Source organism: Osmia lignaria, chromosome 10 (assembly GCF_051020975.1).
Source record: "Osmia lignaria lignaria isolate PbOS001 chromosome 10, iyOsmLign1, whole genome shotgun sequence".
Classification (NCBI taxonomy): Eukaryota; Metazoa; Arthropoda; class Insecta; order Hymenoptera; family Megachilidae; genus Osmia; species Osmia lignaria.
Window position 1 is genome coordinate 6,963,533 of NC_135041.1, and position 22,533 is coordinate 6,986,065.

Sequence of the window (22,533 nt, forward strand, 5' to 3'; positions counted from 1 at the left end):
TTCCTGTTCCTTCGTGTTTTCTTACAGATACCTTACTTCATCGCCTCGTACAAAATTTCATTATTGGCATCGTTTTATCTGTTAATGTATCAACCTTTCTGCAACATTGTGATAAGATTCATGTGCTGTTTAATAGTCAAGTTTCTTAAAGGAAATTTCCTCTCCAAACTATTGGAAAACCTAACGATCCCAATAAAAAGCTTCTTCAACAATTAAGCTTAATTATCTTCTTGTAATTAAGTGTAGCCAATTCGATTCCACTCGGCAACAGTTTTCCAATTTGCATGAATAAAACCTCTCTAATTTCTCCAACTTCTTTGTCTTAAGGACTTTAAAAGCTATAATTTTATAGCTTTCCAATTCTATTGTACTACGATACAATTTTAAAAACAGGGTAATCGGTTGTTACGTATCAAAAAAACGTATATGAAGTCATTATCATCACACTTTAAAGCATAAAGTTAACGAACAATTTTTGTATAGAGATAGAAATTCTTTTTGATTGAATTTTTTCTTGTCGATCGTTCGCAAAAGTTCTTTCGACTTCCATTTCAACGTCCCTTTCGATCTACATTATCGTGTTTCCTTTGGGACGTGGATGAAATGTATGCCAACGTAAGAAGCTGGCTATTCTCGTTCCGCGAGTATTCCATCCTTGAGAGTCGCTTTGATCATTTTGAGATTCCTCAGGAGGACATTCCTTTCGAGCGGTATTAAAGCGTAATTATCCGATCGAACTCGTAACGCGATCCGTTCTACTCGTCAGCCTGAACGATTGATGTCTTTATTCGCGTTTATTGGCTTCAGATGTGATCCTGACGCATCCTATCGATGCACCAAGCGCAGATATTAAAGTAATAAATAGAAGGTTTATCACCTGAGAATTGCTCGTTTAACGAGACACTTCTGTCGTATTACTTTCTATGAAGTTTATTACAGCATATCAAACAGGGGATTTCGAAACGTATGGGAAGTCTGACACGAATAAGTACCATTAAACGGCACTTATGATATATCAGTTTAGAGCTGAAACTTTGATAAACATGGCTACATAAATTATTAATTAAGGTTTATGACGTAAAATAGGTGGTTACTGATGATGGTAAATAATGACATTTTGTTATTAATTATAACACGATTTCATGATATTAAATAGCACAATGATTTCTTGTATGTCATTCTAACCATCGCGTGAAACGATGTTTTGCTTTTTCATTACAGAGTCATTTTTCAAGGTATTTAACTATCAATTATAGATTTTTGAAGGTGTGTATTATCCGCAGTAAAATTGTCGACAACATGTTCGTTAGACCGACGATTCATCAGTCGCATCATTATCCAAAACACCGTCGCTCAATCGCGGTGTATGCATGGAAAAATTAACAAAATCCAACGGGCTGACGGTTTTCGAGGCAATCTCTGGACGAGCAACGATTTAAAATCAAAATTCCCTGTCGAACGTGAAACTGAATTGTGCCCGTACAATTACAACGCGAATTCGATGGTGATTTGACGGTGAAATGAAAAAGTTAATGCACCGATACAAATGATTTTGTGTGGTGCATCGATGAAAATCAACGGCCACGTTCGCAGGAAGTGAACAATCTACGGGAGAGACAGACCTAGATAAAGGCAGCATGACGATCCCTGACCTCGTGCACTAATTGTTTTCCTGAACTAATAACGAGACAATGCCGTGACGAGAGCACGGCATTGACGGACCGCGTAAAATTTCAAACGAAATCGAATCTGTAGCGATGGAAGTAAGCTAATTAAAGACCCGAATGGATAATGGTGTCATGTAACATTTATCAAAAATTTATTTTTAGGTGTGATAATATTAATAAAGTAGCACTATATCTTTCCCCTGTCCTTATTTGTTTTTATCTTAAGGATAACTCTGAATTTTCAAAAAATAATATTTTTATTTTATGAAAATTCGAATATATTTTGGAAAATAATACTTTTCTTATTATTACTGTCAATAGTAGGATAATTTTATAGAATCTTTAATTGTAATTTTATGTAACTACAAAAACAGGAAATCTTTAAATCAACTTTGATCCAAATTATTGTTTTATTTATTCGTGTTTTTAATTATTGTATTATGAATGCTTGTGTATTTTAAGCATATCAAAATGTGCATAAAATATGCATTTAATTCTGATCGATCTTATAAAATATTCATTATTCGAAATTTTCAATTTATCATTTAACCAATAATTATAAATGAGCAGCTTCTTTATACTAAAAATTGTTCAGTATTTGAAGAGGACCTAAATAATAGATTCTAAATTCCTTCAAATTATTAACTCTTCTCTCTTTTTTTAAACTATTACGAGTATTTGCAAATCAAAAACAAAACAAATGTTCCTCATAACTACCTCCTCTATTTCAAAATGAGCTACTATAAAAATAATAATTTTGAAGGTAAATGTATGAGTAATGTCGCAATAGGTATCCATCCCATCACTAGCATTCCATGAGCCAGGGTTTCATGGGTCAGCCGAGCGTGCAAAGCGTCAGAGGGACCAAGACTATCAACTCGCTTTATTGCGGGTATAAATCCCCGATCGTGGCCATCCCTTGGCCTTGATTTGTGGAAAATTCACGGATCAATGGGAATTCCCACGATGGACGAGACAGAGTCTCCGCCATAGAATCATGGCCGCTATTAAAACAATCGTTGAAACGAAGTAAACCGTGATTTCATGGATCCCTGCAAATATTCACCTCGGCTGATTTTCAAGCCAGCTGTTCGCGAAACGCCGTTTCGAAGCACATTTCGGCGATGATAAAAAGATTTTAGGGTGCGAAGAATCGTAAAGATTCCCGCTACCAGTCTCGATGAAAGCTTTCAAAACTTCCTACAATACATTCTTTGCAATTTTTTAATAGATTTTATACTCTAAACGATGCTGCTCGTTTTTTAAATTTTGTTCATCAAAAGATTATTTATTTTTCAAGTGGTTAAATGTGTAGATTGCTTCGAAAAGACATTGTAAAAATGTTTACGAGGATGACCGATCCGAAGTCATCGTTATTATATGGAGCAGCAGGAATATTGATCTCCCAGCTCGACCACGCGAAAATCTGTAATTTGCAATAATTTCGGGAACGGTCCCACGACCGAATTACCCGACCATAATCTGTTCGTCATATTTCTCCCTTCCCTGTCTTCCACAGCGTCCCTTCTTCATGAATATTAATTCTCTGCTCTCGAAAATATAATGCGGTAACGCCTCTATCGTTCGAACGGCCTCACCGAACGGATCGTTGCATTCGACATAGACGACCTCTCTTTTCTTCTTCTTATTCTCTTCTTTTATCACGTCCACCCGTCCAAGAGGAAGTGCATTTTATCAATATTTATGAATGGCCCCGGGTAAGGTCATTCCGAGAACATTTTGTCAGGTCACTAGGAAAAAATCACCGGAGAATTTGAATATGCAATGAGGAAATAGTGATTTTAGATTTTCATATTTAGAATCGGTCAGCTTTCAAGTTTGTTAATTTGGAAATTTGGAAATCAAAAAACAGAAAACTGGAAATATCAAATTATTGAATTTCCACACTTTTCCAACTTTCAAATTTTTTATTTTAGGAATTTGATGAGTTTTCGATCGGAGGTAAATATGTAAAGTAGCGTCAAAAAATAAGGAGTGTATATGTTAAAGCCACTGTAGTAGCTGAACAATTCTAAAACAAATTATGACCTAACTTTGATATAAAAAGATATTGTAAAGATGGAGGAGCAAGAGCCTCGTGGGAGAGATATCACGCGGATGATGTCAAAGTATTGTCAACCATCCAAATTTCGAGGAAAGTTTAGCGTTACTGGGCGACGGAAGACGCAAAAATAGTCGTGCTACGATGTAGCAGGTGTGACGTGACCTAACGTTCCCGATATCGTGAAATGTGGATTAGATACTATGCTTAGAAATTGGGTTAGAAAGGGTATTAACCCTTTCGATCAGGTGAAATTTCTAACAAAATGTAGTTACTTACGATGTATCAAAGAAATAAATATGAATGTGGCAAAGAAACATTAGAAACAATTTGAAAGTGAATACTTGGATCCCAAGACACTTCATTTCTACAGAGTGATGTTTTGAAACACTCTTCTGGGATAATAATTTCGAGAACCAGCATTTTACAACAAATGCTTTCTAAGAAATTCAACTAGGATATTTCTTGTGTAGAAGAGAATCATTCTTTTTTGTGGATATATTAATAGAAAGTTAATGAAATTGAATTAGTTCGTAATGCTCCTACAGTACATTCTCTTGCTGATGTATCTTTATGAAAAGACTTATCGATAAGTTTTAAAAGTTGACAAATATTTGTTATGAAACTTTTTTAATTTTCTTTATAAATTTTAAATATTACTTATTTCAATAACATGATAATTAACAGATCTTTCCAAATCAACAGATAATCGTTCTTATCAAAGATTTGATAAATTGTAAAGAGATTAATATATTTTTTGATAATAAATTATAATGATTGGGAAATGTAAAATTCGGAAGATAAAAAACTGGAAATATACGACATAGATAAAGATAAATATGTTTCCAGGCTTTGTTTATCAACTGTTTCAACCAACGAATTGTTTCTACGAATTCAAATATTGATATATTTAGATTAAATAATTTGATGTCTATGAATAGATACAATGTTCGAAAATATCATAGAATTGAATGCTTGGAAAGAGAGTGAATTCTAAGTGAGAGTTTAGAAAGGGAGTTGCAGAAAAGGAAACACATTTAGAGAGCGAGTAATCATTACATCTGTACCCACTGCTAGCAGAAACCCAATGATGTCATTATAGTTAACCGAAAGCATTATCTCACTCCTAAGATTATAGTTAACGTCATAAGAGAGAACACGAAAATTTACTTTATTGTTCCATTTGAAGAGACATTTTTAACTCACCTTCTAATAAAACTACTTTAATGAAAGTGTCCAAGGTATCAATAGTATAACTATACAAAAACTGAGATTCCATATGAAATAATAAGAGCAAAAGATAGAAATTTCTAAATTTCTATATTTTTAAATTGGCCAATTTCTATATTCTTATATTTCTAAATTTCTAAATTTGAAACATTTGGAAATTCGAAAATCTGAAACTTTTAAATTTCTAAATTTTTATGTTTCCAAACTTCCAAATTACCAAACTTAAACTATCACGAGTTCTTCAACAGGCATTTAGTCTGCCCAGCAATTTCTAGACGAAAGTTCTTAAAATGAAAGATTTATTTACCAAAGACATTTAAAATGATTAACGATAACATGACTATCTTCGATTTCAGAGACATATTCGATTCATTTCCTAGCGAGTGAGATGATCCTCTTTGAACGTATAAACTCAAGTGTTGGTGTCGCATGCACATATGTATATCTTTGTCGAATTAATCACACTTTGGCTTTACTCATTTCGGATTACAGTTACCTGGCCAGAACCGTATTAACGCGTCGTTCGAATGTGATAATTGCCTCGTACGGTTAACGTTAACGAACTGCTGTATTAGCGACCGTTATATGAATTCCTGTTTGAATTAGTATTTCAATCGCAGCTGAGGAATTTTGGGATAGCTATCAGAACACGGTTCCTAATGGATCCGTACATTAAGATTCTATTTCCAAATGATCACAATATATTCTCTGATTGTGACCAATGCATAAAGTCTCTACCAGGCTTTTACTGTTATTTCTTAAGGATCACCGAATTAATTTTCTCAATTAAAAATAGGGGTATTTTTTCTTGAAATTCCCAGATACTTCAATCTAACAATGAGAAAGATTTAAAAAAAAAAGAAGAATCTCGGTTACTGTGTACCCAGACCCAAAGTTATATTGGTATCATAAAAATCCTTCAGGTAAATCAATTTAACCCGCGGAAACGCATTGGATTCCGACAAAGTTTGACCAATTTCCGGGAAATCATTATTTATTATTTCGACGGAACGACCAGAACGAAACAATGTTTCGTGAGATTACTTTTCTTCGTTACGCCGAAAACTTGGGCCACGTCGTTTCCGGCACTTATCGTTTGTTTTGCTAACGGATACCAGCTTCTAATGAACTCAGGACTAAGGGAAAACCTCGGAAAACAGGCCGCGTGAAAAATTATTCGCGGTTTGTACTATTTTATTCGACGATTCAAATATCCATGGTTAATAGGAGCATATATTCCCCTTATTGCATCTTAACACTTGAAACTGGTTCCATTTTTTTCTGAAGACGTCAAAAGCAATAAACTATTACTCTTTAGTGAACTCTTAAAATTCAATCGGTATTTATTCTACAAAAATAATTAGTAGCTTTGTTATCACTAAATAATTTACTCGATACGTGTACAAAATGTACTCATCCCCGAACCCAAAATTAAATTCAACCAAAACTCGGACAATGAATCTCCTCGACATGTCGCGTTTAACCCGTGTTAAAGATCCATCAACCGGACCGATTAATCTTATTGTCCCTGCAATCTCTGCTCCGAATCAATCTTTATTACCCAAACTAATACTATCCATCCATTAACTCTACCCGTCTAAACGTTATCCGTACCGATACTCTAAACGAACTAACCAAACAAATACTCCACATAACACGGTGAAATGGAATGTGTGATATTGATTTTAACATCAAAGTGTAAATGGGTACGTCATGATATTGATCTTGACAAAAGGCATCCGTTCAGAAGTCAAGGATAAATTTATTTCTTAATAATTAAAAAGATATACGAATTATTAAATAGAAATGTTCTTGAGTTTTAAATTAATTTCTTCAAAATTTCATCGTTCTTAGGGGGTGCAATTACTTCCCTTAATTACACTGACAATTTATATTCAACGACAAATTTCCATGCCCTTCTGATCAGAAATGTAACTAACAGCCTGGTCGAATGGCCACGTAAGGGAAAAAGGTGAGAAAAAAAGGGAATATAGAATCCCTAGGGATGGTGGACCCAATGTCCCAAGAGGTGATTTACGTCTCTTTCTGGTGTCGTTATTCGGTGGCAGGACGGCACCGGCATTGCACTTCGCAGTCCATTGCCGTGCGGCAAGATAAGCCGGTCGGCCATAAAACCAAAATTTCGCAGTCTCCCAAGTATAACGCCGCCATAAATCGCAATCGTAACTCTCCATTACCATTCAATAGGTATGCAGTGAGAGGAAAAGAGAGAAAAAAATATGGATTGCTGGTGGCCGGTGTGCCGGCACTGATCTTCGCGGGACGAGACGAGCATGCTCTATTTGGCATAAAATCGAACGGCGCGTTCCGTGACCGCGTTTCACGCGCTTACCCGAGCCGCTTGTAAGCGATGGAATGCGATTCCGCTTAACGCACGATCTAATTGTAATGTTATGTAACGCGTGGATACCTAGTCTCAGCGCCGTGCCGCTCGAAAAGCGCCGATCATCGCGTATCCGCGATCCGTTCCTCTTGAAACGCTCGAGATAGCGCCTGCTCTAGCGAGCGTAACTTTAACGGGTTAACTGTTATTCTACATAATAAGAAGGCGAATTTGAATAACGCCTGAGAAAAATAAAATTAGAGACACTTCTTGATACTATAATGAAAAGAAAGACAAGGTACCTTTATAATGAGTGTGTTCAAAATAAAACAATATTTGATTGGACACTTAAATAAATATTTGAATCGCAAATTTATGTAACAGCGAAGGATAAACACTTTTCCATTGAAAAAAGCAGATACAATTATTATCAGAGAAGGCATCGAATTATTGAGACGATAAAAGTCAACACGTCGATCACGGTGAAAGCAGAATGATCAAGCACTTTTCAAACAGCAATGTAATCGTTCACCGGTAGATTATAATATTTATCGTTGAAAAAAATAAAAAATAATCACGTGCGAACGCGAGAGTAAATTCAGTTTCGCGACTCGTTACATTTTCCGAGGAATAAATTCGAGAGAATGCATATTATAAATTTCAGCTTCTGAGTACAAGCTGCTCGTAAATTCGGAATGCAGCACTGCTTTAACACAGACAAAATATGCAAAGAATATAAAAGACTGTTTCGCGAATGTTGCATACAATACTGTACTACTGATCACAGCCCATAAATTTGTGAAATAATTATTTCTTTCCTGTTTGCACATTTGGTAAAATATTTATAAAATCTGGGACACTAGGGATGGAAAAAAATAACTAGTTAAAAAGTAATTTGTTTTAGTTACCTTTGAGTAATTAATTCATTCAGTTACTTTGTGGACACCCTGTACACTTGGCCCTTTTTCTCCAATGTGTGAAACGCGATTCGAATCCGTTCAAAAAACTTCCTCACGATCGAATCGCGAATTTTTTTCTCCTTTTACCACGATCGAACCGGTCTTGCATGAAACGCATCGGGAAGCTGCGTGAAGGATACCTTTCGAAAGGGCGAGGCCGAATTTAACCACACCAAAGGACAGGTAAAAGCGTTACACGGGAAGAACCTACCAGTGTTCGCAAGATAACCGGTACACCGGCGCACGGTACCTATAGGTATATAATGCCAAGACCATAAACGTACTTTTTATTCCTTTTCCAAGAGAGCAACGCTTCGTGGTCCCGTTATGTCGGCGAACTGCCGAAGGAGGGTCCAAAGAGAACCGACCAGCATCTTGCGGAACGTTCGAAACGCTTTCGGAAGCGGTGACCATCGTACGAAACGATTTTAAAATTAAGCGTATCGCAATATATTCTACCGTTGGGCTGAATTTCTTTGATTGTATCATTCCAGCGAAATAGGTGGAACAAATATTTATAAAAAAATTTTATAAAAAATAGGGAAAGAAAAGCAAACTATATGTTAAGGGTAAAAGAAAGTATAACAAAATATATAAAAATGGAAAATGATATTTACAACTAAAACAAGGATATATCAAATAATTCGCCATTTTTATGACTCTAATGGCGGACCGATTTTAAAAACTATACGTACATTCATTGTACGTACAAGAATGTAGCTGTGGCAGCAGATCTACCTTGCTTTATATCACTCTTTATGCAAATTAATTAACCTTAACATAGTTACAAATACCGTGCATCGTTATTTATACTTGAGTGCTAGAAACTTAACCTCAAAACGCAAACCTCACATCAACACTTTAGTCTTCTTTTTCTTTTGAACCCTAAGCAATATTCTTACAAAAAGTGAAAAAATGCCAAAGAAAATTTTGAAGATTTACCGAAATCTATCGATCATTCGTACCATCATGGTCGAGGAAATCTAATAACGAGGTGTAAGTATATACGATGTTGGAACGCGATAAATATGATCGGTGAAAGTTCATGCAAGTTAATCGGGAGGATGTCATGCTGGAAGATTGACATTTCGCGAAGTTACGATTACCCTCGGCGAGACAAGCCGTGGCAGGTTCGGTTGAACGCGGAAGGAATAGTAACGGGGCTGTTTCGAGCATCGCAAAACGTTGCGACACACCGCGTCGCGTCGACGCAATTGGGTCAAAGTGGTGCAGTCACGAAGGTGGCCAGCCGAGGTTTCAGCGACACTGCAGTAATCGTGCATTTAACCGTGTACACAGAGCGGGCCTCCATGAGAATAGTTGCGGCCGAAGGGCTGTTCCAGAAACGGTGCCACGAACAAAGGAACCACGTGTATGCCCGTCGCGCTTCTGCGCTCGTATCGTGTGACCCGTCCACTTTCTCACTCTCTATGTTCTTCTATTTTACTCTAACCCTTTTGTCGTTGTTATACGCATATGTACGTGCCTCTTTGAACATACGATTGGCTGAATGAACCCGACCGTTTGCGTGTCAAAGCAAAGCAACGGAAAGGTGTCACGCGCCTACCGAAAGCCATCCCGTTCGATCGTAAAACCCTTCAAACGGATTGCAACAATAGTAATGCACGGCTTTGATAAACTAAATGTTTGCGATAGACGTGGAAATGATGTCAATGAGACATAACGAGCGCATATTGAATGGTCGGCAGCGTCGGATTAAGAGGATGTCTAATGGGGGTTATAGCTTCTATCCAAGAGCTCCATTATAAACTTTCTATTTACTATCTCAAAAAGATATTCAATGCAATATTTTAACTGCTGCCTTTCTGTTTAGGATTAATTTTCAACTTTTCAACCTAGTTTGTCAACTAAGGGATCCTCAAAGGTGTGATAATCCCAGGTTCCAAAAATCTTAACGCGCTCCTGATTTATGAAATTTAAAAATTTGAAAGTTTTAAAAGGCTAAATTGTACAGAATTAACCGTAAATAAGAAAGAAAATTCATATCATCTTTTACCGAAATACTAATTAATAAATTAGATTCCTATATATTGACGAAGTTGAAAATGTTTGATTAAATTATTAACTGAACGAGTTTGATATAATTGGAATCGGATCGAAGGAGTTTGCGGCTGGTAGTAGGTATGAAATTCAAAATAGATTGATGACTAATGAATGAATAACAATTACTAATGGACGTTCACGCCTATTCAGGAATATCGAGAGCGTGTGGGTTCGAGTTTACGCAAAGCACGTTCGCGCGATCCGATGAATGAAACACGTAACAGCTATGCAACCGTTCGCCATCAGCTCGCGAAGAAAGCGAACAGCAGAATCCCTGGATCCATAAGATCATGCCCATTAGCGAATATAGTTACTCCGGCGTGGAATTTATGATCTCTCCGTCCGCCGATCGTGTCGTAATAGGCGTACTATATTTCTCCATTGGCGGGCTTCTTAATAACATCGATTCGTAATAGTTAGACGGTCGAGGGACTTCGAGAAGCGTGCAACTTCAATATTGGCGAACCGCTAATAACAAATTTTGAAGAATTACCCCGGCTGAACTTGCTCGAAGAATCTCACGATTTTTCTCCGTCTACTGATTCATCGATCGTTCTACTATAATTCTAAGGTAACTTCTATGATCATTTTAAAGCACCTGACAGATTTATGGTAATGGTACAAGATGATTTGAAACAGAGAGCTTTATTACATGTAATTTGTTTGATTAATAATTAAGGACGCGCTCGAATTTTCGCTTAATAATAACTGTTACGGTTTAAATCTTATATAACATAGACGATCGAATGATAGCATCGAACTTCGAAGAAATCTACGATCAAAGGCCGAATGTTTTCATATCAAAAACGAATTTAATCTAACACGATAAAAAAAAAACGTTGATAAGGGAATGTCTTAAATTAAAGAAATATCGCGTGCGATACTTTGCATCAAAGTTTCCCAAGACTGCAGCTAGTTAAGATGTAAAATCGTAATTTGTGCTTCGTAAGGCACGTCGGTAAAGAGATTTAAAAAAGGGGTAACGTGTTCGAGGTGGACAAAAAAGGGACCGTTCCAACGAAACGTGTAGCGATAAAATCGAGCGTGATGCATTCCGTGTCGTCCGTTTTGAAATATGAAAGAATACAATCTGACGAGGGAAAAACGTAACCGTCTAGTTATTACGCTCGAAGCGACAATAGAAGTCGACGTGGCCTTTCAACGGAACCGCCGCGCTGGTACTTTCTCGTTAAGTTCGCGTTTGCCAAAGAAAAAGTTAATTTGAATATTCCGTCAGGGAGGTTCTGCGAGCATGGCAAGGTCGAAGCGCGTATTCGAAAATTTTATGCATAAATTATGTGACTGGTATCGGAACGGATTTCATAAATATTAATACGAACGAAGGAAAAATTCATCCCCTCTGCTATTTCGTTCCCTTTTGTTCGGGAATCGAAATACATTTCCGTGCACCTTGTGCCACAATGAAACGTGGGATAAGGCCGGGTCTAGGTAAAAGGGAATCCAGCCCCTTATGGAAAATTTCAGTGATCTTGGGGCTACATTAAACGTGAATCATGTATCACGGTAAGAAAAATTTCTGTTCCAACGTAAGGTTCCTTTATGGATGGATTTGCTTGCATTATTAAACAAGCACACGTGGTATATTTTTTTGCTATCGAGAAACATTTGTTCAAATACTCTAGTGCTGCATTCTTCTCGTAGCTATTCATACCGCGTTGTTTATCGAAGGGATCGTGAGTAATGGTTAAACGAATCATAATTTATGATTCCTTCTTATATTTCAATAATTTTAACTGAAATCATTGACGTAACTAGGTTTTTATTCTGGGATGGGCTAGACCTCTCCGAAATTCTGAAACTCTGTAAATTTGAGATTTGTAAGTTCTAAAAAATTCAAATTTTGCACTTATGATATTTTAAAATTATTTGAATTAGAAAAGCTTCCACATATTGGGGAGATCTAGGCCCCCAGCTAGTTACGCCAGTGAAACTAAAATTTAAAAAGAAACTAAATAAAAATCTGATCCTTAATGGATTAAACGTTCAAGAACATCGTTAAGTGTATTGAAAAAAATTCGATGAGTTATCCTTTCGAAGGATCCCGATATAGCAATCTGGATAGACCATTAATTCGCCCTCGATCCTTCGATAAACGATGAATTAAAAGAAACGGTGGTGCAAGAGAGAGAGAGAAGAAGGAGAACTCACCCTGTGAGGCGCCCGAAGAAGTCGATGCACCGCTGCGAGCTGGTTAATTAGTGGCAAGGTCGCGCTGAAGGTGTGCACAGGAGGTCTAGGTGGCTCCGGATAGGAGCTCGCATAAGCGAACGGATCGACGTCATTCAGGTACTGAACTCGGCACGTCAGAGACATCTCGCCGGTCGTCTGTTTCTCGGCCCGTTTATGGCCGATTGTTGTCCGATATAAGCCTTTCTTTCCTTTCCTCGATCCAAACAAGGCGAGCACACACACACAGTGAGAGAAACGCAAACGGCGTGTTTTACGCTCGCGGCCTCACGGCGGACCGCACGACCGCTTTACGCGAACGCACGAACCAGTTCGTCGTAGCGCCGATTTATTTTCATTCGAGTTTGCCGGTTGCAACCCGAGAAAACGAACCTCGACTGGCTCTTCTATCCTCTCTTTCTCGTTCACGGTTAGGTACCTTCCTTTTTACCCTCGTCTCTTTCTTCCTCTTCAAGTTCCATTCGCGTCTACCCGGCCCTGACGACGAAACAGAAGCTCACGTGAATACCTTGATCGCGGTGAACCGATATTCTCTTTCTTCTACCACGTTTCCGTCTTCTTCGTTTTATTGTGAACGAGAGAAAGAGAGAGAGAGAGAGAGAGAGAGAGGGGAAGGTTGACGATGAACGAACGTGAAAAGCTGCCGATTTATTTTCGTCAGACCGTCGACGGAGGTTCGTGACGAGAAAAGAAAACTCGGATGTTTCGTCTTCCTAGTTTTTCGCGCTCTTCCATCGATCGCTCGACTTTCAGTATGCGTATCTGGAAATTGGTTTACAATGGTAACGTGAATGATTGTTGACGCTCAGTCTTTTATCGATAAATGAAATATTGTTTTATTTGACTGTCGGATATCAGATCGCTGATTTTGAAATGTAGGAAGTTTGACATGGTTCGATGCCATAGAAGTGATACGAAATGGCACTTGTGATACAATTTGAACTGTTCAAATTAACTCAGCACCTTTAGCATTACGCCTTCTGAATTGCTATTTCAAATTTGAATATTTTCTCACGCTTATGTGCATTTAAAAAGTGGCATAATTTACTATGATCTTTTAAATCTTTAATCGTCCCATATTCAAATAGCTATTATTTATTTCTAAGCATCTATTTCTATTTCTAATTATAATATTGAAAATGACACCACAGAAAAAGCTGGTGAAGATCCTCTCTAGAATCTTCAAATTTCTTTAAAAATTCGTCTTCAAAATTATTCAAATAGTTTTACAACCCCGTTCCAAATTGATATGGCCTAAGTGCCATTTTATGGTACCTTTATGTCATCGAATCGCATCAGACTTCCCATATCTTTCGAAATCCACCATTTGATATACAACAATCTAATAAATTGTTTGATCTTGTTGCCTTGCCGTTTGATCTCGTTAAGAGGAATATGATAGAACGAGGGGCAACGATGTAAATGGCACCCGATATATTTTAGTATTTACGCGTGAAAGTGACATTGCTGGAACCGTAACAACCTCTGACTTCGAGAGAGTCCATGTGAATAAGAAACCACGTCGTTTTCAGTCGGTCGACGACCTTTAGATTTTCCTTTCACTCGTCTCTGTTGGCCTGTCGACCGAAACTGGAAGGAACGGAAGAAGTTGTTTTCATTTATCGTCAAGGTTACGAACACTTGAACCATAAGACCGGGATTTTATTAACTCGTATCAGAAAGCAGTTACACGTGAAACGTAAATACGTTACAGATTTGGCGATGGAATTTAATTGAGTATGATGTTCATTAATAAATCTTTGAAAGAAAGAAATTAAAATAGTACTCGAGATACTAGCTTCTATAAAGTATAAGAGGGATTTTGAAAATCATAAATGCTTAGAATATGCTATAGAAATAAAATTGTCTATAGAACTCATGTACTTGCGCTAAATAAATGAGTGTAATTATGGTATTTAATAAGTGTAAATAAGGGTAATTAAAGTTTTTAATGAATGTAAATCAAGATATTTACGTCTATAGTAATTAGAACACTTAACAAGTGTAAATTGAATTATTTATATTATCATTATTAGCACTTATTACTCGTATTAATTAAGGTATTTACACCTATTTATTCTATCATATGGGCTTGAAAATTTTGTGAACAGTTAACTTTCAGACATAGATATATAGGGTATCTAGCGAAACTGGGTCATGTTAGGAACGATGGAAAAATTTGGAGCATCATGTAACATATTTTAATTTCAAAATATCATTCATGTCATTCGTTTTTTAAAGAATCGACACGGGTAAAAAGAAATATACAATTCCGTTTAAAAAACTGAAGATGACCTTGAAATGTTTGAAACGCCTTCACTTCGACACCGTTTAGTTATGCCCACTGATATTCTGTTTTGTATCTATCATCTACTATTTTAGAACTGCAGCTTGACTCATTTATACTGTACCAAAAGAATAACATTAAACGAAATGCGTATATTCCATCACTGCTTCAAAAGAGGAAGATGAAAATGCGAGTTGCCTGGTTATCCTGTTTCGTGTTTGGTGAGAGGAATCGTGGAATCACGAGAAAATCGTCGTTCGAGTGGAATGAATTTACAAAGTGTCAATTATCAACGCATGCCAACCCGTCTCGTCAACCTCTCGAATTCGCATTGTTCTTGGCCGTTGCACGGGCTAGCTCCTCTGCGAACCGGCTCGATGGTGCAGCACAGAGAAAAAGGGAGGAAAGAGATGAAGATAAAGAGAGAAATAGGGAATAAGAGTGAAAGAGAAAAAGGGATGGAGAACTGTTAGGTAGAGAGACAGGGAAAAGGTGAAAGAGAAAAGGAAACAGTGCGAGAAGAGGAAGGAGGGAAATGAGGGGGAGGGAGATAGAAGGGAAAACGAGTCTGCGCCATGCCACGAATGTAATCGTGCCTGTAGTCGACGAAAGATTCACGATCAAGATGCGATCGTAAGGTAAGATCGTGCCCAAGAGGATTTCCAAACTCGTCTGAATCAACAAATCCACCGTGGACCAATGTTTTCGCGCTTACTCCGAACGATTCCATTATTTTACAAACCGATGCCAAGTTTTCCCGTACCTCGTTCCTGCTTTCTCTATCAATTTCGCACGTCAGTCGACTTTCGTTAGATATACGGAACCTTGGACTCGAAGGTTCATGAAAAGTTCTAACAAATTCGCGCCATTTCCAGAAAACCGTCTAACGTGTAAATATAATATAACAAGACGACGCATGCGATTGGTCTATTTTTGAAGCAATCCAGAGGAACAGGATCGATACACCAATCGCAGCGCCAATATTTATTAGGTACACGCGGCGAACGGTGGAATCGAACCACGTTAAAGGATTCCTAACCCCAATGTGTCAAAATTCGCACGTTTTCGTTGATGCTCCAAAAAGTACTCTACATTTCAATTAAGTTTGATAGTTCAACAGAAAATATGATTCTGGCGCGTAAAAGAAGTCTTATGTATCATGAAAAAATGCAACAACAGCGCCACAATGACAGTTCCGTTAATGTCACTTTCAAGCGTACGATCAAAATAGTAAATCAAATTTCACGTTACCTGTGACTCCGATCAGTCAATGTTTGAACACCATTCATGTCGTTCGTTGATTTTAATATTTGATTTTTCGATGGACAAAGGCCGGGCACGACGAACGAAAAGTATATACAGTAAACGAATCGGAGTCTGCGCGACAAAAACTCACGCCGTGCGAGCGCGAACGACACGCGCGCTTCCCGCGCACGGAAACGCGCGTCACCTTTCCTCGCGGTCGCGTATGACACTCGTTAAGAAACACACACTGACGATAGTCACGCGACGAAGTAACGCGAAAAGAAGAAGGAAACAGAGAGAATCGAACGAAAAGGACACGGTACCGGCAACGTATCTTACTTCCCGAGCGGTCGCCGCGATACTGAGCGCCACGGACACCTGTCGCCGCTAAGGCGACAGTGGCGCCTCCATGCGGTCAACCCCCTCCCTACTTTAGCGCGTATTCAAAGAGCACCCCGGAACCGTCGCATAAATAAAGATAATATTTACCGTCTTTATTACTGTAACTGCTGTTTATCTCAGCTGTTAACGTGATTATGTTCTGATAAAAGTATGATAATACTGCTGCAACTCTATTGGCATATGCGATAAAAGAAAGATAATTATTATCGGAGTTGTTTCAAATCGGTTAATCCGGATATTTTTAATGTTTTTGAAGTTAAATTATCATTAGTTAAGTGTCATTAAGTTAAAGTGTCATTAAATAAAATATCATTTTCCTCGTAAAATTCCATTTTCAATAACATATTTTGTTATTAAATTGTATTTATGTTTAAATTAATCTCAATGTAGTTAATTATGTGAAATCTATACTTGCATCAAATTGAAGAATTATTATATTTCTACCTATACTACACGCTATATAAAGTATTATTATTATTATTTTTTTTTTTTTTTTTTGTTTGTGAAATAAAAATGTCCAAAAGTAAACCAACTACATTTTTCAAAGAAAGCATAAAGTGGTTTTGCGGTTAGAAAAGAATTAGAAAACAGGTCGCGTGCTTTTTTCAGCAACGAGGTCCTGTGTAAACTTACAAACACAAATATACCGCTTCATGGACGGTCCGTTGTTTCGCGGTCAACCAAAAACTGGCAATATTGTCGTCAAACAAACTTTATCCAGCCAGCCGGAATGACCTCTTTCCAGGAGTCTGTTCCGTCTGTCTCCTACCCTTCCCTTTTTTCGATTTTTCGTAAGATAGCAGGGCTTTTTGCCAGGGAACACAATTTCAGCGGCTCGCTGGCGCGTAGTTTTCAAGGGTAGAGGTTTCGAGGACGCCGCGATGGGGGAGGCAAATGAAACGGCAGGGATGGTAATTGTGCGGTGAAAAAATAATCAGCTGGCGCAGCACGTAGAGCGTAACCATAAGTGCGGCTGTGCTCATTGTTGCCTCGACGCTACGAGGGTGACAAGCTCACAAAAGGGGCTGCTGGACCCATAGAAACGTGATGGGAGGTACGAAGCTACCGCTCGTGCCGGAGGGTGGCACCGTTGCGATAAAATTCTATGGTGTGTCGGGAAACTGTCAGTGACTCGACAACTTAGAATCGAGAGCACAAAGGCTTCGTTGTACGCAAGCTGATCCCCTGTTTTCATCGATGATTTGAAAATTTTGTTGATATACAGGGTGCACTATATAAGTGTCGTCAAATTTTCACTTTCCAAGAATTTTATAAATAATTGTATCAAACTAAAACCAGCGCCCGATTAAGGCTAGGTTTAAGAGGGCCACACTTACCAAGGGTAAAATTCTCTATGTTAAAGAATAGTGATTGAAATCTTTTTACCATTGTCCTATTTCTTTATAATTAAACAAGTTATTTAATTTCATTTGAAATGAATTTCAATTTTTGGGACCAAAATATTTGCTAATTTTTCCCTTATCTTTCATATTCTTCTTCACTAATACGGAGACTATGTCGAGTCTGATTAAAGAAAATACAAGGCTTAATTGAAGATTCGGTCTGGTTCGACGCTAGCGAGAAAAGTTGCGAGCAGAATGGAAGTGACTGTAGAAGATGCCTTTGTTGACAGCACTTTGCGTGCAAAACGGAAAGAAAGGAAGAGGTAGTCTGAAGCAGAGAAGGGTCTCTTTCGTACATCCCTCATGAGAAACAATAATGTCGCGCGCACTTCCACTCCTCCCGATGTCGCCAACCCTCTTCTCTCGTCTTTGTTCGTCTGGCTTTTTTCGAGTGCGCTTCGTCCTATCCAGCGCCGCCTATACAACCTTTCTTCAGCTACTGATCATGAAAAAAATCGCAGGCGAATGGCGAAAACGAAGGAACGCGCGACTGGAAAGGTAGAAAGGAAGCGGAAGTTTTGTCATTTGTTTCGCGTTCCCTGTTCCTTGCCGCGCGTTCGCGCGGACTTTTTTTTTTTTTAGTGGAGTAATGAAACTTCAACGAAACGTTCCAAAGAAAATTATCACTAAGTCTAAGTCGTAATAAGAGAAACAAATATTAACCTTTTAAAGGTGACGAATGCTTAAAGCTTGAAGAATTATAAAAACTTACCGGAATGTAGCCATCGGGTTGTGGTCTCTCGTTGTCCCTGAAGAAAATCGTTCAATTATAAATCAAACATCGACGAAGTGTCCAGGTTCGATTATCGACACGAAACATACCGATGTCGTCGTTGTATCACCGGTGTCTTGGGTGTGCTATCGTGAATGATCACTTGGGTGGCATCGATCTCCTCGCATTCTGAACTCTCTTCGTCGGTATCTGCGCGAATAACAAAGTCGATATCTCAAGTGTCAGTAAAATAATCACCTATTCGTAATTGAGTAATCCAGTGTGATCGTTAATTCAATGTTCTAAGTGGCTCCATAGGTAGTTAGCAATTAGCGAGGGTTATGGGTTCGTTATTTCTCAACGCCCAGTAACCCAAATTTCCTTTCATCAGGGGAATTACGATCAGCGAAATCTGTTCGTGCGAACTGCTCCCTAATCCTGTCAACTTCCCTTTTCAATACCCTGCGTGTACGTGTGTGTATACCCACGATTCAGCACCCATCGGTCCAGCATACCGCAATTCCCAAAAGGAACGATTCCATTGATTCTCTTCAAAGGGACGCCGTTCTCTCGTTAACAGATCCAGTTTCCAACTATTCCAAAGCCACTGGTGTATTCGATGCAGCTGGTAAATCGACTAGCAACCCACGGACGCGCACACGATCGATTGTAAATCGTGTTAAATTCGTTCGGAACTCACCCTCTTCGATGGGCTCGCGTTTACGAATGCGAGACAAGACAGGACTGGGACAGAGGTTGCTCGTGTCACCCAACAGGTCATCGATGTTAGTGTGCTCGCCGATGAATAGCGGTAACGTGGAGGGTCGTTTCCTTGGTGACGATCTTCGGGGTGTTGGTTGCACGTTGTCGTAAGGCGAGTCGCGTCCCCCGTAATTGTCTGGTGGATCGGGAGGATTTTCTACCTGCGAAATGCACATACTTCCTTGTAATCAAATGAATCATCGATGGATATCTTCATTGACGTAATTATAATCTTTGGATAGAATGGACAAGGTTCCTTATTTTTATTAACAGTCTCAAGTGTTTGATATCTTGCATTACGCAACATTACAATTTGAGAACTTGAGAATTTAGAAATTTAGAAATTTGAAAATTTGAGAGTTTAAAAATTTGGAAATTCGAGAATTTAGGAGTATGAGAATATTTGAGAATTTGGAATTTAAACTTTAGAAATTTAAGAATTTGAGAAGTTGAAAATTTGGGAATTTGAGAATTTTATAATATTAGAATCGTGATGTCAAAGTATCGATAGCTTAAACCAAGATTCTCTTCCAGCCATTAAAGCACCCTCTCAATTTCTTAATCAAAAGCAAAACACTTGATCGAGGCGAGCAAACGACTATATTTTCTCGCCACGAGCAAACACGCGAACTTAAAGATTTATCGCGGCAGATATTATCAGGGCGTAGCATCGTCTCGTCAGTTATAGGTCGTTAAATGAATAATGCAGGATATATGATCACTTTACCCCTTCGGGACTGGCGCGATCCCCGAGTGGCTCGTCAGGCGGAGGTGGCGGAAATTCGATAGGGAATCTAGAGAGGCTTCTCTTCGTGTATATCTCAGGTTCAGGGTTAACGCCAATATCGATTCTCTCAAACGATTCGGACGAGTCCGATGTGCTGTTCGAAGTTTCCACTGGAATCTTGACGACACCGTCAGGCACCTTCGACGAACTGTCCATCCACCATGGTTTCTCACCAGACTCGATATGTCTAATTTTATTAAACATTCTCCCATAAGACTGACTATCGTCAACTTCGTCCGGGTAATCGTTTATGTTTTCTGCAGTGTCTGTAGTTATAGGAATCACTTCAATTCCTTCAGGTACGTTATCAGGATCGTTGCTCATCCACCATGCTCGTTCCCCGGATTGCTGATGTTTGATCCGACTTCTTTTATCGCTGGATCGTGTGCTAGAACGACTCGATTCTCGTTTCTGAACGGGAGAAGCTGCGGGGAATGGCTTTTTCGAGTCATCCGATGGAACACCGTCGTTCGCGTCCAACCAGCATCCTCTATCCCCGGATTCTTGCCTCCACCCCGTCGAACACGATGATTTTTTCGATTCCTCCGAGGGATGGCTGTCGTTTCCATCCAACCATCGAGCTCTCTCTCCAGTATCGTGCATCGAGGCTGTCGAGAAAGATTGTTTCTTCGTCTCCTCCGACGGCCCGCTATCGTTAGAATCTAACCATCGGCCTTTCTCCACCGATTCTTGTCTCGAAGTCGTCGTCGAGCTCTGTTTCTTAGCCTCCTCCGAGGCTACGCTGTCGTTCGCATCGAACCACCAGGCTCGTTCTTCTGATTCTTGTCTCCATACTTTGTATTTAAATTTTCCTGGGAACATAAACAAATTAAGGGAGGTTATTTGCGCGAATGAACGGTGGTTGATCTACCTTCACTTTCACATGAAAGAATACGAAACTTTAGAAAATGAACGAGTAACATTTCAATATGATTGCAAAGAAAAATCTAACTTTTCCAGAAAACGTAATAAAATTGGCAAGTTAAGTTCCCACGTGGCATATTTATAAATCGACCGATCTAAAAACGCAATGGCTGACTCACCATCGTCAGGTAAAGCACCGCTGACGGTCGTTTCTTGGCTAATGTCGTCGTTACACACGCTTCCTGTTTCGACGCCTTCAGGAACGTTGTCGCAGTTCGGATTCATCCACCAGGGCTGCTCCCCGGAATAATTACGTCTTATCCTCCCGTTACTCTGTTGCTTTCTCTCCTCGGTTTTCTCCGAGTTCGTGAAGCTGAAACTCTTCGACAAACTCTTCGACAATGACGTACCGTTGTGCTCCGACTTCTTTACGTCCGTGTTTTCTTCGTTGGAATCCAGCCAACCACCTGATTTACCGGATTCGCTGGAGTCCTGATGCTTATTTTTGAAGAGATTCGTCACTGGAGCAAGTGCTCGCATCAGGAACGACTTGGCCTCTTCTGTTTTCCCTGAACGATCGCTCCTGGATCTCGGACTGGACGGTGGTCTGGGTGGTTTGTCCATGGTCAAAGACATTTCATCCGCAGACGAAGCTAAAACACTTGTCCTGGAAGAGCCGGCACTCATTTTTCCCTTCTTCTCGCAGAACGGGGACTTGGACGTTCGTTTCCTTCGACGTCTCGAGCTGGACCTTATCTGTTGCTCCTCGTCATCTTCCTCGCTGCTCGATGAATTCGAAGAGTTCGATTCGTTACTACTGGAACTCGATGTTCCGTTCTCTTCCCGTCTTACAGAAGGTGACTTCGACGTACTTCTCGATTTTTCCGGCCTGAAGGAATTGCCAGTCGAATCACTCTTCGTAATCGTCTTCGACGTACTCAACGGCATCTTCAGTCTCGATCTGCTCGATTTCACCGAGCCTGAAGAGTCCGAGGTAGCAGCCTGTCGAATCGGTTCGGAATTCGGTTCGGATTGCGAATCTTGAGAGCTGACGGACACGCTTCGTTGGTTGCTCTTCTTCTTCCTGCTGTACTTGGACCGAGACGGATCACCGTTCTCCATGTTCAAGGTCGACTTGCGGAAATCCTTGTTCACGTATTTCAATGCCACGATGCTCTTGGACGAGGACGAGGACGCGGCGTCGCTCTTCGGGACAGGTGGTTTGCCACGAGCATCCGGCGAACCGCCTTGTCTCAGATTCACTGAGGACGCGCTCGAGCCGACGGACGACTTCCCTGGCGACGAACACGACGGCGTCGCCTTTATTTTTGCACCCTGACTCGTCGTCGAACTGGCTGACGAGGATTTCGATCTGCCAATTGGCACATTTACAGCGGAACTGTCTGACGAGTCGATTCGCGTCATTTGACGAGGAAGATTCTTTGACGAACCGCTGCGCGACTGAGGTGTTGTTGATCGACTCTGGGATGAACTATCGTTTCATGAAAACAGAATAAGGATCGTTACAAAGGCAAGT

At 39.4% G+C, this 22,533-nt stretch overlaps 2 protein-coding genes across 3 annotated transcripts in view; both read right to left on the reverse strand.

Annotated features, from left to right (window-relative positions):
• Fhos (Formin homology 2 domain containing) overlaps positions 1-16,378 on the reverse strand; it is a 157,638-nt gene extending 141,260 nt beyond the window's left edge. The window contains exons 1-2 of one of the 2 annotated variants that reach the window (XM_034340353.2): positions 16,073-16,378; positions 12,496-13,011 (exon numbers count right to left, since the gene is read on the reverse strand). In XM_034340353.2, coding sequence (XP_034196244.1) covers positions 12,496-12,660 — 165 coding nt within the window. In that variant the 5' untranslated portion in view covers positions 12,661-13,011; positions 16,073-16,378. The remainder of the gene's footprint in view (positions 1-12,495; positions 13,012-16,072) is intronic. The other variant, XM_034340355.2, reaches the window with a different exon arrangement.
• Positions 13,050-22,533, reverse strand: part of LOC117611903 (uncharacterized) — a 28,446-nt gene continuing 18,962 nt past the window's right edge. The window contains exons 5-10 of the mRNA XM_034340352.2: positions 21,176-22,488; positions 20,073-20,944; positions 19,284-19,506; positions 18,694-18,793; positions 18,584-18,620; positions 13,050-13,296 (exon numbers count right to left, since the gene is read on the reverse strand). Of these exons, the coding sequence (XP_034196243.2) occupies positions 13,192-13,296; positions 18,584-18,620; positions 18,694-18,793; positions 19,284-19,506; positions 20,073-20,944; positions 21,176-22,488 (2,650 nt within the window). The 3' untranslated portion in view covers positions 13,050-13,191. The remainder of the gene's footprint in view (positions 13,297-18,583; positions 18,621-18,693; positions 18,794-19,283; positions 19,507-20,072; positions 20,945-21,175; positions 22,489-22,533) is intronic.